This window comes from Diceros bicornis, chromosome 6, assembly GCF_020826845.1.
Source record: "Diceros bicornis minor isolate mBicDic1 chromosome 6, mDicBic1.mat.cur, whole genome shotgun sequence".
NCBI classification, from domain to species: domain Eukaryota; kingdom Metazoa; phylum Chordata; class Mammalia; order Perissodactyla; family Rhinocerotidae; genus Diceros; species Diceros bicornis.
Window position 1 is genome coordinate 25256276 of NC_080745.1, and position 13056 is coordinate 25269331.

At 47.8% G+C, this 13056-nt stretch overlaps 1 protein-coding gene across 1 annotated transcript in view; it reads left to right on the top strand.

The window, feature by feature from the left end:
- The first annotated feature begins 6044 nt into the window (after positions 1-6044).
- C6H1orf198 (chromosome 6 C1orf198 homolog) overlaps positions 6045-13056 on the top strand; it is a 35647-nt gene continuing 28635 nt past the window's right edge. Inside the window, exon 1 of the mRNA XM_058543057.1 lies at positions 6045-6388. Coding sequence (XP_058399040.1) covers positions 6047-6388 — 342 coding nt within the window. The 5' untranslated portion in view covers positions 6045-6046. The remainder of the gene's footprint in view (positions 6389-13056) is intronic.

Here is a 13056-nt window from a genome sequence, read left to right on the forward strand (position 1 = left end):
GACTCACAGCACTTAATCTTCATGTATCTATTACACAAACTATTTTCACAGAAATTGAAAAATAAAATGTAATCCCAGAAACTTAACAGACAACGGTTTTCATTTTTCCATATTCATTTCCATTCTTCATAGCATCTTGGTATTTTGATGGTATTTCAGGTTAAGAGGATCTGAGGACATAGATTAAATCTAAGCAGGGACAGTAGAGTGAAAATACACTGATCTCCAAAGTCAGTCTTTTTTTAATTGCATAGTTTTAACTAAGTCCTTGAGCTCTGACTGATGATGAAAGAGGTAAAGGAACAAACAAACTCATGTCTTCTGTCAAGCTCTGATGGATTCCACGAAACTCCCCAAGGAGCTGGGATGACCATCTACAGATGTCAAAGTGGTGACATTCACAAATCAAGAGCCAGGAGCCCATTTAACAAATGGCAGGGCAGCCAGAAGAGAAGAACAGAAGGAAGAAAAATGCATTCCATATCTGGGAGTGTTTAGAAGTTGAGAACAGATAGTTTAGAAGAAGCGAGAGAGGAATTCCCTTTACTTCTCAATCAATGAATCATTGCCACACTGTTACACTCTCCTCTCCATTAGCCATTTTTATCTCCCTCATTCTCTCTCTCTCTCTAACTACATTTATACACTCTTATTAAACCAAAGATTTTATATAAATTTGAAGCCATTTCCACACTGTCTTAGTTCAGGTTGCTATAACAATAATATCATAGACTGGGCAGCTTAAACAACAATTATTTATTTCTCACAGTTCTGGAAACTGGGAAGTCCAAGATCTAGGTGCCAGTGGATCCAGTGTCTGGTGGAGGCCTGCATCCTGCTCTGCAGGTGGCTGCCTTCTCATTTTGTCCTCACATGGTGGAGAGAAATGAGAGAGACAAGCTATCTTGTATCTTCTTATAGGGGCACAAACCCATTCATGGGGGCTCCATGTGGCCTCATGACCTAATCCCCTCCCAAAGGCCCCACCTCCAAGTACCATCACATTGGGAATTAGGGCTTCAACATATGAATTTGGGGAGACACCACATGCGTCCATAACACACATGTATAATGCCAAATTGTTGGCATTGTTCTTCCCAGGACACCAAATTGTATCTGAGATCAAACTACAAAGGAGATGAACTGTCTCTTATGCCTACCTACCTTCTTCTGGGTGTGAGTGGTCATGAGGACTTCATGAAGAAGGAAGCATTTGAGCTAGGTCTTAAGGATGGGATTTCTGTATTTGGAGATAGTGAGGTGGGGATTTCAGGTAAAGGGAAAAAAGGATGAACAATTGCTTCTGGATTTATTTATATTCTTACAGAGGACTGAAAATCTCAGAGGCTTTTCTAAATGTAAAAATCCAGGTAGGTAGAAGATTTCTGTTGTTGTTGCAACCTTTTAGCATTTTTCACAGAGCAGCTAAGCCAATTATCTTTGCCACATAAGGTATGATGTCAATGGAGAGAAGGGCCCAGTTTTGAGCTTCGTGTGGGTCATGTGGTTTTGCCCAGAGAAGATGATTCTGTTCCTGAAGGCATAGGGAGTGACTCACACCTGCCCAGACTTCGTGACAGGCCATGGTTGTCGCAGTGAAAGCTCTCCCTACAATTGGAAAAATAACTCAACCCCTCAGAATATTCAAAGCACAATTTCTGCCAACAGTAAACTTGTAAAATCATCTCCTAGTCTTTCCTTTCTTGCCTCCTGCATCCTTTGTCTTGGTCATGAACACTGCCCTCCAATCATACTGCATACCGGTCTTCAAAATAAACCAGCTTCATTCTTGTCCATCGCTCATTCTTTCTGGGTGTGGGAGTGAAGAGCAGAGAACAGTCTTCTTTCAGGGCAGCATCTGGAATAACCAGTAACAGATGTAAGAATGAATCATTGTCCTCAGGGAGCCTGCCTGCATCCAAGCTGAGAGCATCTGTAGGGAAGGCCGGCTTTGTCTACCAGTAGACTGCCCTGCCATGTCACTAATAGACTCCCTTCCCAAAACTGTCATCTGTTGGCCACAGTGTCTGGAATTTCACCATTAGGTTCAGCAACCAGCTCACAAAACGTTAGAACTGGTCACTCGGCTCTTAGAAGCAGGACTGGAAAGGTTGCCTTGTGGTTTTCCATTATCTTGCAGTGTATCTCCACGGGGGAAATGAGTTCAAAAATTATTTGTTTGGGACAACAAATTCATTCAACAGACATTTGTACTAAGAGCCTATCTGACATTCAGCTGTACAGTAGGCACTTTGGGACAGGCGACAGAAAGAGAAGAAAGAGCCCTGCCCTTATCTTCACCTAAGAAGATCAAAGTCATGAAATAGCCATAGTGACTAAGGGACCTTACCTGTAGGTAAATAGGATAAATACAACACATGTAGTGCCAAGTGGACGTGAAGTCCACTTCACGCTAGAGAGGCTGGCTCACTAGCATGGATTGGGGGGGGGTCTTTCACATGTGTCACCCCCTCTCTCTCATTCGATACCCCACGCTAGAAGGTTGGTACAGTTATCCCCATCTGAAAGCTGAAGAAATTGAGGCCTAGACGGATATTGAGCAGAAGTTTTGTGTGAGCCACACTTCATGCCCTTTGCCCATCTCTGTGGTGGGCAGGCACATGATGCCAGTGCCCCACTTCAAGTGCCCCCCACTTTATTGCTGCTGGGCTTTTTTTCAAAGCCATTGAATCTTGTCAGCCCCTAGGTCCCCCAGGGTAACCTTCACCCATGGGGCATGGCCTTGCCGTTCGTGTCTCTCTCAATAGATTTTCTTAAATAGGGCTGACCCAGGGCAGCAACTGTTAGCCAAGATGTTGGAATGTTGGTCATCATCTTGGGTATTCAATTATTATACTGAAAAAATCAGTGCTGTGTTTCACCAATGAGTAACTTAGAAGCTCTAATAAATTGTAGCCATGAACCCAGTTTATTATTACGAACCCAGGTTATTATATAGTAATTAATCTTAGACACATTAATCTCATGTTGGAGATTTTTAACAAAAGGCAAAGAGACCTCTGTTCTGTGAATCTCAATTCCATCACAGACTATGAAGGTGATGGGGGATAATCTCAGGTGAGTGTTTTCCTTTGATGCTTCGGTCTCCTTATCTGTAAAGAGGGGATAATAATGCAAACTATGTAACATGCATTCATTCATTTGTGCATGCATTCAATCATAATTCATTCAGCAAATTGCCACTGAGCCCTTACTCTCAATCAGGGATTCTTGTTCCCAACAGTAAACAAGACACATAAGGTTCTCCCTATTGTGGAGTTTACATTCTGGTGAGGACTTAGGAACACTTCTAAGAAAAATGACTGAAATGGCACTTGCAAAAGAAGAGCTCCACAGTTCAAGACACCAGAGATGGTTTCATTCTTAGTTAAAGTGTTTGTTGCTGTGTCTCCCTAATTCTAAGAAAAGCATTCAAGGACCTACCACCATCTTCAGGTCCTGAAAAGCTGATCTTGCATGGAACATCGACTGTCCATCGCCAGTAGATCTAGGAAAAATAACCCTGAATTCTGCCTCACACCCTTTTTTCCTCCCCCTACAATGCTTAATATGAAGTAGCATATGCCTCAGTAAAATGTTGACTAAAGGAATGCTCTTTGGACCACTGCAAGGTTTTAAATCATTTCAGAGGGTCAGGGACCATGTGCTAGTCTCTGCATTTTGTGACCAGAGCCCACCGGCTAAGCCAACTCCAACAACAAGGACAAGGTAGACTGCCTCCATCCAAATTCTTGCTTAAGAAGATGCTTAGCACTAGAGCCATCCCACTATTTTACTTTATTATATATTTGGAGTTTGGCTATTTTTATTTCCTCCCTGGAGTGAGTGAATATATATATTCATATACATATTCCTCCCCTCCAATTTCATTCAGCCAAGTCATCTGTCAGAGCCATGTAATTCCCAAGTTTCTTCTCATAATCTGGAAAAAGTTTTCTTTTAGTTACTCCTTATCATCCAGATCATGGACTTTACATACTTTGGCTGATGTCCCTGAATTATCTCATACCATATTTATATTATGACTTCTCTGGCAATAAAATTATATTTGATCCAAAACACTTAATTGGGTTTGCTTTTTTGAAAGCAACATTTATTTTTGCAACTGCTTTGAAAACCACATGGCACCAAATTCCTAATAGCACAGAACCCTTCCTATATGAATTTCAAAGTATGCTCAAAGATTGTTAATTAAATTTCAAGAACAAATCTTTAACCATCACCCACATTATTAAACAGAGATTAGAGGTGAGAAATCAATGGGATTCAGGTTAGTGTACTGATCCTATACAGCATAGACTTAGAGAGAATAATAATTCCAAAAAAACTCTTCTCAACCTTGTGGCTTCATAAATAGTCCTTTACATACTGTGCAACCCAGGCTGTTGTCTGGTGGCTTTTCCCACTGCTTCAATATATTACGCTGATAACACTGTTGATAGCAGTATCTTTTACTGTAGAGCTGTCACATTCATGACATTCCAAAAATACTTTCTTAGGATTTCTGGGCCAGAAAATGATTAGGCCATCTCACATTTAAAGCAGAACTTTGCAAGTTATTTCTATGATTGTATGCAGAATTATCCAAGTGTTAACTTCAGAGGCAAAGACTTTAAGTAACAGCTGAAATGCAGCTTGTTGTTTTAAGGGTGGACACTTAGTTCTCATCTGAGACCTGTTAGTTATGTTCAAATCAGCCAGATGGTAAAGCAGACAAGGGCTCTGTATAATTTTAATTTTTGTGGTCTGGAACACACTTCAAAATGACAAACCGGGCCCCCACTGCTGGGGTGTCGCTTCTCTACATGACTATGAAAATTTTCCACCCCTCTTCAGTTTGTTTGCAAACATTGAGCTGCTGCTAGTTCTTGTGATTTCTGAGATTCCGAAATAAATCTTGTCATCTTGTTTGTGGTATCTGAGAAAGCAAAGGCCATGTGGGCAGCTTGGGGAAAACCTCTTCAGGTGCAGTGGCAAAACTAAGTACAGGTGTGCTGGTCGCCGGCCTGATGCCTGCCCTGCAGTTCCGAGCTCCCTTGATGAGGTAAAGGCATTAAGAGCTACCTGGTACTTCATCTTACTCCTCTGTTTCTTTAGGAAGAAAGGGAACTAATTTTCTTTTAACACTTTATGCCCCACTAGTCTAGTCTCTCCAGCTCGTCCCTTCAGCCTCCTCCCTGCCCCGTGCCCACCTCTTCTCTGTCAGCTCACCGCGCCAGGACCCTGGCCCAGTGTCTTGGGACGACTCAAAGAAAGCGAAGAAGATGGCCGAGCAGAGAAAGGCACAGGATGGGAATAAGGCGGCGGTGGTCCTGAAATGCGGGTCTTTCTTAGGCACATTAGAGGGAGAAAAGTTTCCTTTGTCAAACAAGTGACCACGTGGCACTACGGTGGTCACCACCAGCAATCCTGTCAGACCGCTGGGCGCGGACTTGGGGATGCGCCAACCACCTCGTGAACAGGCCAAAGGGAGCCCCGAAAAGTGGGGGCACCGCGGAAACCCACAGGGGCGAATCGGGAGGACGCTGGGAGCCGCAAGGGGTCGCAAGAAGAGAGGCGCGGAGGGCCGGGTTCCCGAGGTAGAGCGTATGCGGGAGAAGGGATTCCCGGGAGGGCGGACCGGAGAGGGGCTTCCCGGAGGTAGTGGGGCGCAGACAGCGGGGTTCCCGGGGGCAGTGGGGAGCACAGGGCGCGTTCCTGGGGTCAGAGGGGCGGGGGGTTCCCGGGATTGGGCGGGCCCGGGGGGGCGGAGCGCAGGATTCCCGGGAGCAGTGCGGCGCCAGCTTCCCGAGGTTGGGCAGGCGCGGGGGGGCGGGGTTTCCCCGGGCGGGGGAAGAGCGGAGAGCAGGGTTCCCGAGGGTGGGGGGCGCGGAGGGCAGGGCTCCCGGGGACGAAAGAGCGCCGTTCTCGGGGTGGGGTGGGGCAGAGGGCGGGACTCCCGCGGCGGGGCGGAGCGAGGGCGGGGCGGTGCTCCGGGCAGCGGGGGCGGGGCGGCGCGGGCGGGTGAGCGGCGGGCAGGCCGGGCATGGCGTCCATGGCGGCGGCGATCGCGGCCTCGCGCTCGGCCGTCATGAGCGGGAACCGGCCTCTGGATGACCGGGAGCGGAAGCGCTTCACCTATTTCTCGTCGCTGAGCCCCATGGCCAGGAAGATCATGCAGGACAAGGAGAAGATCCGCGAGAAGTACGGGCCCGAGTGGGCGCGGCTGCCGCCCGCCCAGCAGGACGAGATCATCGACCGGTGCCTGGTGGGGCCGAGCGCCCCGGCGCCCCGCGACTCCGGGGATTCCGGGGACTCCGAGGAGCTCGCGCGCTTCCCCGGCTTGCGCGGGCCCACGGGCCAGAAGGTGGTGCGCTTCGGGGACGAGGTAGGTGCGGGCCGGCCCAGGGACCCTCTCCACACCCAGCGCCCCGATGCGCCCCCGGCCGGGCGGGCACCTGCCTGTGTGTAGCCGCCCCGGCGGGTCGCGGTGGTAGGGGCTGGAAAGGAGAAGGCGCAGGAATGGGAGTGGGTGGGAGGGGCGTCCCAGAGCCGAAGGTCGGGGGAGTGGGGGCTCCCCAGTGGGAGTTTGTTGAGAATCGCGGAGAGGAGGAGATCTTTAAAAGACCCTCCATCTAGACCTGCTCCGCTGGGCCGCACCGGATCTACAGACTTTTCCCGGCGCTGAGGGCAGCTGCTCTTAAGCGAAGCAACAGCAAGGAATTTTAAGCCAGACAAGCCTGGGTTCTAATCGACTCTGCCACTTAGCAGAATGGTCGTGGGTGACAACCTCTTAGAGCCTCAGTTCCCTCCCAGTGTATACGGGGGATAATAATATCTACCCCATGCCTGCCAGGGCAGGCACTCAGCAAAGTATACATATTAATATTAATATTTGTGATGAGCTGTATGGGCAAAGTGAAATTGCCAAGCAAGATAACAAAAAGGAAGAGGTACCTTTCAAGATTAGGAGGTGAAACCCGAAGCCTAAGATGTTTCCCGAGTGAGCATGATGTGCAGCTTTGTTTTGGGGTGAGCATAGTGGCCCCGTTTTTCCATTGAAAAACTAAAGGATAAATTTGAATTGAATAAAGGATAAGTTGAAAAGCTCCAGCAAGCCTTTGCTACATATAAGGGCATGTCTGGGTTTCTGACCTAGACACGGCGCCCAGACTTCTAGAGGGTGGTGGTTGTGAAGGAAGAAACACTGCAACTCTACAAAAAGAAACTCAGGGATGAGCCGTGCTAAGTTTCAAAGGCCTGAGTGTTGTGTGCTGCTCAGAAACTTGGTCTTTTTCTTGCAAACGTGTTTAACTAAAACCTGTTTGGTGCCATTAGAATTTGCACTTGCGGTTATTGGGCCTTTCAAACTCAACTTTTGCCGTGAGGGGCAAAGTCAAAAGGAGGGAGAAGTATAAAAATGAAATCCGCACCCAGTTAAGGCTGTGAGGCTGCGGGGCGGGAGCAGGGTGGGGGTGGGGTGGGGTAGGGGTGGGGCTGGGCTGGGCTTGGAGAGTTTTTCCGAGGAAGTAGTGGACTGTAGCTTAGAATGAGGTTTAAATCTGATTTGCAGGCTTGCATGTGCTGAGACATTTATTAATACAAAATGTTTGTGGTCGTCAGTATGAGGGAAGTGTGAAAGGCTGCCAACGTTGTCTTTATTCTGACAAAATTAAAAGAAAAGTTTCCGTAGACTTTAAACTTGAAGGCTTTGCCGGGTAAAACAAGGACGTGGTAAACTGGAGAGATGAAAATATAGGTTTAAAATGTATTCCTAGAGCTGAAACATTTAGTGTGAAAATATGCATCTCTCTAAAGACGTTTCCAGTGTTTGTGCTCAGATTTGGGTGATGAAAGAGCAGGCAGCCCGTCTTTGGAAAAGTCATGAATAAATAAATATGAGAGGAAATAAACCTGTAAGTACTTACAAATGTTAGAGAGTGACTGTCATTTTTACTTGGCGTTGAGTCTGGCTAAGAATATCCACACGCCTGCTCATCATCAAAAAGCCCAGGCCATATAAGGCCCAATATCACTGATAAGGAAAGATGTGGCCAAGTTAATTTGTACTCTGATTCCTTAACTGGGTGCCAGACTGAGCTATTTTTGAATTTGTCAATCCAATGTGATTTAAAAGCAAATGGAACTGTTCACTGTGGTACCTGCATGTCCCTCCAGGAGCAAACCAGCCCTGTTTTTCTGAATTGAACTCAGCTTTACAAAACCAGCTGAGAGCATGCCCCGGAATGCATGTGACCAACCTCAGCACAGATGGCAGAGAGACACTGAATTTGAGGAGAGGTACATAGGAACACTGCTCAGGGTATATTTTTTCCTGCAGTGGCTGTGTGGCTTAAGGGCAGTAGGGAGTTTAAAATGCCTTCCCCTGGACCTGGCAAGAGGTTAGCACCAAAGTAGAGTTGGTGGTCTCATGGTGAGGAGGAGGGCCAGCTCCTGGGCACAAGTGGGAGATGGGTAAGGACAGGGTGGGGGGTGACCCCTGGGTAGGCTGCTGGACAGAGCGGCCCAAATAGGTGGCCCTAAACCAGATTGAGTTTGGTTTCCTTCCCACTTAATCTGTCTTCTGATGTGGTCTCAGGGGCCTCCATAGCCAATCACAGAATGGAGAATGCTCCCCAGGGCCCTCCAGTGCCCTGCAAGCTTGACCACCCCCAGCACCTGGAGTCCCCAGACACTGGTTCCAGTCCTGGCCATGCCGCCAGCAGGGTGCTGCCCTCTTAGCACATGGCTCTCCCTCCTGAGAGGTCCATGGGTGGACCTCTGATGGATGGGTGCTCCAGGGGAACCACAGCTCTCTGACCTTAGATAATAAGCAGGCTGGGCTTTGTTAATACTTAGATAAAAGACCACCTGGTATACTGCGTTCCCAGGGCATTTTCTAAGGCTGTAATAGAAAGAGCCTGGGCTTTGTAGGCAGTCTTGGGTTTGAATTGTGACCCTCCTCATCTACTGGCCTTTTGACCATGGTAAAGCACTAACCTCTCTGAGTGTCAGTTTTCTCACCTCTGCAATGGAAATCACATTAACAGGATGACAGTAGAGATAATGTATATTAAAGGCCTATGGGCTTAAAAAATGGTTGCTGCTGCTGCTGCTGAGAATGTTAATATTAGCTCATTTCTCCATTTCCACTTGTGAAAATCACTGACTCTCATAAAATAAATAAATTCCTGCTGTTGCTAAGCCTGGCATTGGCCATGTAGAGTTGTCCATGTGAGGAGGAGCTCTGCCTTGGTGGGCTCGGGTGCTGTGCCTTGAGGCACATATTTGAAACCTCGGTTTGCTCTGTCCAAAGTGTGGACGTGGTGTGGACGTGATGTGGCCTGTCTCCCGATCCGCGGTCACACTGGCCTCAGATTGTGCCCGCCTTTCAACTACCCTGAAGGACAAGGACATCACCTATTTGAATCCCCTCTCCCCCATCACCAGTAACATTTTTGTATCTCATATAACGACATTTTAAGTCCGAGCATGCAAATACAGCCTCCAAATGTGGCCATCATCCAGTCATTCTTATGTATTGCAGGAACAGACAAGTAGAAACTTGATTGTATAGTGATGTCATAGATCTGGGCGGCTGTGAGCGTGGTCAGGGCTCAGTTCACGCATGTGAGCTGCCCATGTGCGGGTACTGCTATGCGTAGGTCAGGCGCAGCAATGTGGCATGTGTGTTCCTTTTTACCCTTGTTGTCTATAAAGCGAGAAGAGCAGGGCCCAGGCCCAGAGCCACCCTTGCCGGATGACTAGCCTGGGCAGAGAAGGAGGGTGGCCACCTTTGAGCACTGAAGCCATGAGGGGACCTTTTGGTTTTTCAGTTCATACTTCCTTGGAATCAATTGAGCAAACATTCCTCAGGCCTATTATATCAGAAACTAGAGGCATTCTAGATTTAGGGATGCTTAGCCCTCCCATAGTCTTCACCAGCTCCTTTAAAAATGCCCCCACATGAACATATGATCTCAACACAGCTTCAGTGCGAGGCCACCAGCCTCTCCCGCCCCCCATTATCTCCCCAAGCCCCTCCTATGCAGAGCATCTGGAGCTGCTGCCCTAGGAATGCTTATCTCTCAGCAAAAGAAGGGGAGCACCTGGAGTCCCCAGACCCAGGTTCCAGTCCTGGCCATGCCGCCAGCAGGGTGCTGCCCTCTTAGCACGTGGCTGTCCGTCCTGAGATGAGTGGCTCACGAGGTGGCTCGCAGGCTCGCACGCCTGGCTTGGAGCAGACACAGACATTGGGGCATGCCCTTTGGGTCAGGTATTCGGTAAGAACATTAAGGCGTGTTTGCAAATGGATGCTTTAACAGTCTGATTTTCCTGTACTTCTCAATTACTGCATTCTTCCTCCAGAAGTAAAGTTTTGGGAATGGCTTACTTTGGGAGATGAAAGGTTTTCATTTTAGAAGGGTTTAGAAATCACCCCACTTGGCTGCTGCTGCTTCCTGTCATCAAATAGGAAAAAAAAAAAAAGCCCGAATTTTTAGGAATGTGTTGCTCTCTGCTTTCTGCCCCTACTCCCAGACTCCTTGCCACCGATCTAGCAGGATCTGAGCACGTTGGTGAGAGTATAGGGTTCTGAGCTCTGTGCCCCATTCTTGGCTCCAAACGGGCCATAAGCAGGTGACCCCAGAAATTTGGGCAGGGGGTGCGTTTACTTCTCCTGGACCTACTTGCCTCTTCCACCTCTCTATAAAGTAGGTGGATCTGGGCAGGAGGGGTGTTTCTGTATGCTTGTCCCCAGGGACCCTAATCTGGATTTTGCATGCTGTACAACAGGGAGTTTTCAAGTCCTGGAGCCAGACAGCTCCGCCCCTCTTCAACAGCTTAGCATGACCAGCTGCTGCCGGAAGTGTCCTCCACACCCACGGCCTCCCTATCCTGCAGGACCCTGGAGGCTTGATGGCTGCTCCCTTACTCCTCTTGGCCTTCATCTCCTTTTCTGGGGCCGAGTCTTGGCCTCCCTGACTCCCAGACATCTCCTGCACTGCCTGAGGCCCGCTCTTCCTCCTGTAGGCCTCTGAAGACCCCACAGCTTTCCCCAGCCCCAATGCCCATCCAGCTCCTGCTCCCAGCTGGCAGAAGAAGCACCTTTCCTTGGAGTACTCCGAGGGTGCCTCCAGAGGCCCGGGGAGTCAGTATGGAATACCTCCCGTTCAGCAAACCTTGCTGAGCTGCTGCCATCCATTCAGCGCCCTCGGGGCCGCCTGCAGAGGGCCTGCCTCGCTCCTCCCTCCAACAAACTAATTAAATTATTATAAAATTTATAAAGTAACATACCTGTATGTTACTGTTAAAAGTTTTCAAACAATCCAGAAGCAACGTTATGAAGCAGTTGGTAGTATCCTTCCAGAACTTTCCTTAATTATTTAATCTTTGTTAGATTTGAGTGTGGTTGGAGATACGGCTTCCTGATACAGGACTTGTAGCACGTGAGGTCTCCGCTTCCCCTTTCACCTCAGCAAGCTCAGCCTTTTCTCTTTTCAGCTTTTGGCAAGAAAACAAAAAGGAAATTGGAGAGTTACTTTCTCAGTATTTTGGATTTGTTTTTTAAGAAAAGTGGAATGTATAATTATGATTCCCACATTCTGTCTGGCAGATCTATGTATTTTTTAGAAAAGACGACAGGGTGGATGTGGCTTTCTGTGTCCCTGCACCTGGGGTTCTGGGCCCTGGCCCTGGACAGGAATTGAGAATGAGGCCATGAGTCCAAATCCGGTTCCACAGGCTGCGAGCGGGAGGCACTGGGCCTCTCTCACAGGCTTCCTCTTTCAGCCCGGTGGTTCTCTGCACAGAGTGTCACCCGGCCTAGCTGGGGCTCCCAGGAGGAAGGGTGTTGAACAGGTGAGCCTGGGACCTCAGGCAGCCACACAGGCCGTGGCTCCTGTGGGAGGGTGGCCCAGTGGCTTCCAGGGAACAGGTTTTGCAAAGAAATTAAATGACTTGTTCACTGTCATACAGGGAGGGAGGGTGCAGAGCTGGGAAACCTGTTGGCAGGTCTGGAGTCATCTTTTAATTGGCAGGAGTCACTTTTACACTCTAAGCAAGAAATTCCCTTAGTACCAGAAAAAATATCCATTTCTCAAAAAAACTAAATGAAGACCAGACCTGTCTGTTTAAACTTCCTACTCGTTTGTCCATTTCCTTAGAACTCGCCTCCATCTAACCCCCTGCTCCCATTACCATGTGGGCGCCGAGTTTTTGTTTCTGCTGTGGTCTGTGGAGGCCTGAGTTTCTGAATTTGTGTTCATGGTGGAACCTGCCCAGTAGTTAAATCTTAACTGCTTTTCTGTTGTTGGAACTGCAGTTTTGTACTTCCAGTTATGGAAACCCTCTTATTTCAGCAAAATTAAATATATTACAAGTCAAAGGGAAAAGCACTGATTCCATAAATACATGAACAATAGTCTCTGAATAAGCAGTTGGTAAAAAAGAGCATATTTTAAACATTCTTCTTCTTCACTCCTCCCCTTTTTGTAGGAGACTGTTTTTTGAGCAGTTTTAGGTTTACAGCAAAATTGAGCAGAAGGTAGAGTTTCCATTATAGCCCCTGCCCTCACACAAGTGTAGCCTCCCCCACTGTCAACATCCCCCACCAGAGTGGTGCATTGTTACAGTCGATGAACCCAAACTGACACCTCATCATCACCCAAGGTCCATAGTTTACATTAGGGTTTGCTCTTGGTGATGTACATTTTATGGGTTTGGACAAATGTATATGATATGTAGCCATCATTATGATATCATACGGGTTATTTTCACTGCCCTAAGAGTCCTGTGTGCTCTGCCTATTCATCCCTCTCTCCCTGCTAACCCCTGGCAACCACGGATCTTTTTACTGTTGCCGTAGTTTTGCCTTTTCCAGAATGCCGTATAGTTGGAATCATACAGTATGTAGCCTTTTGGATTGGCTTCTTTGACTTAGTAATATGCATTTAAGGTTCCTCCATATCTTTTCATGGCTTGATAGCTCGTTTCTTTTTAGTGCTGAATAATATTCCATTGTCTGGATGTACCACAGTTTATTTGTCCATTCTCCTA